Source organism: Monoraphidium neglectum, assembly GCF_000611645.1.
Source record: "Monoraphidium neglectum strain SAG 48.87 unplaced genomic scaffold scaffold01308, whole genome shotgun sequence".
Classification (NCBI taxonomy): Eukaryota; Viridiplantae; Chlorophyta; class Chlorophyceae; order Sphaeropleales; family Selenastraceae; genus Monoraphidium; species Monoraphidium neglectum.
This window is the reverse complement of record NW_014012320.1, coordinates 11,870-13,234: the sequence shown is the minus strand read 5'-3', so window position 1 is coordinate 13,234 and position 1,365 is coordinate 11,870. Positions and strand designations below refer to the sequence as shown.

Genomic DNA, 1,365 nt, shown 5'->3' with positions numbered 1-1,365 from the left:
ACACACGCACGCACACAAACAAACACACGCACACGCGCACGCGCACACACATAAACACACACACACACACACACACACACACACACTCACGCACAAACACGAGCGCACACACGTGTGCGCGCGCATGTCGCACCTGGCCGGGCCGAAAAACTGGCGGGCCCATGGCCGCATACCGCAGGTGTCGCCACGTCAGCGGCAGCTACACAGGGCATCGGGTGGGGGTGACAAGGGCATTGCAGGGGCGCGAGCCGCGAGAGGGGGGCTGCACACACAGGTGCATGCGCGGCAGGGGCGGCAAGAGGTCCCCCTTGGAGCGGCTGACAGGGAGGCAAAAGGGGAGTGAGTCATGCACTCATGCGCAAACGTGTTCACGGCAGGCGACAAGCCAACCTGCTTTGGCAGCACCCGCCAGTCGCCCATGAGCCGGTCGCAGGCCCAGCGCTGAGTCAGCATGCAAGGCCAGGCCATGTACAGCAGGATGGGCAGCAACACCTGGTGACATACCGGTGAAATCATTGGACAGCGAATGAGGGGAGGGCGGAGGGGCGGGGCGGGTCAGGGAAACAGGGTTCAAAACGACACCACACCCCAAGACCTGCAGGGCGGCTGAGAGCTAAGCAATCAGGCTCAGTGCTGTGGGCAGCTGATGGCTGCCCTCGTCCATGATGACCCAAGATATTGCAACAGTTTGGATGCCCCAGAGACCGCGGCAGCATGCGGGCAGGCGGGCAGGCAGCCGCAGCGGGGCGCCGACCTGCCAGATCATCTTTAGGGTTGCTTTGGTGGACCCAAACTCTGCGGTACAGGGGGAACGCGGGGCGTGCAACTGAAACATGGACGAGGCCTGGCGGCCGACAGACTGTCGCATTGGCCTCCTCAGAAAGCGGCGCTGGAGCATCCAGTTGCACTCCAAGAGTGCTCGAGGAGCCACACCCGCCCACAGCGGCGGCTGGAAGGTGGGAGACACCCGGCTCGCGTCACCGCGAGAGACGAAAGCAGTGTGCGGCGGCGGGGCGCAGGCAGCGCGCGGCCAAGGTGTCCCAGGGTGCGCCGGGGCCCGGCTGGGATGGACGCAGGCCACCGTCGCAGCGGGCTCACCGGGGTGCACCGATATGGGCACGATCAGCGCCGCGGCGCCGACCGCGTGCGGCGCCACAGCCATCAGGTCGAGCGTGACAGCGCCCCCGAACGACATGCCCATGTGTACCGGCGCCGGCGGCGTCCCGGCCGCCGCGTCGGCCGCGCCGGGCGCGGCGCTGGTGAGGCCCAACCCTTGCAGCACGTCGAGCGCCCAGCGCCCCCAGCCGTGGTTTGCAGGGTCGACTGGAATCGGGTCGCTGCGGCTGCCGGCTGCGGCGAGCACCA

At 67.3% G+C, this 1,365-nt stretch overlaps 1 protein-coding gene across 1 annotated transcript in view; it reads right to left on the bottom strand.

The window, feature by feature from the left end:
* MNEG_7414 (hypothetical protein) overlaps nt 1-1,365 on the bottom strand; it is a gene marked incomplete at both ends in the record, with an annotated part of 4,357 nt that overhangs the window by 1,033 nt on the left and 1,959 nt on the right. The window contains 3 exons of the mRNA XM_014044115.1: nt 134-199; nt 755-795; nt 1,099-1,350. Coding sequence (XP_013899569.1) covers nt 134-199; nt 755-795; nt 1,099-1,350 — 359 coding nt within the window. The remainder of the gene's footprint in view (nt 1-133; nt 200-754; nt 796-1,098; nt 1,351-1,365) is intronic.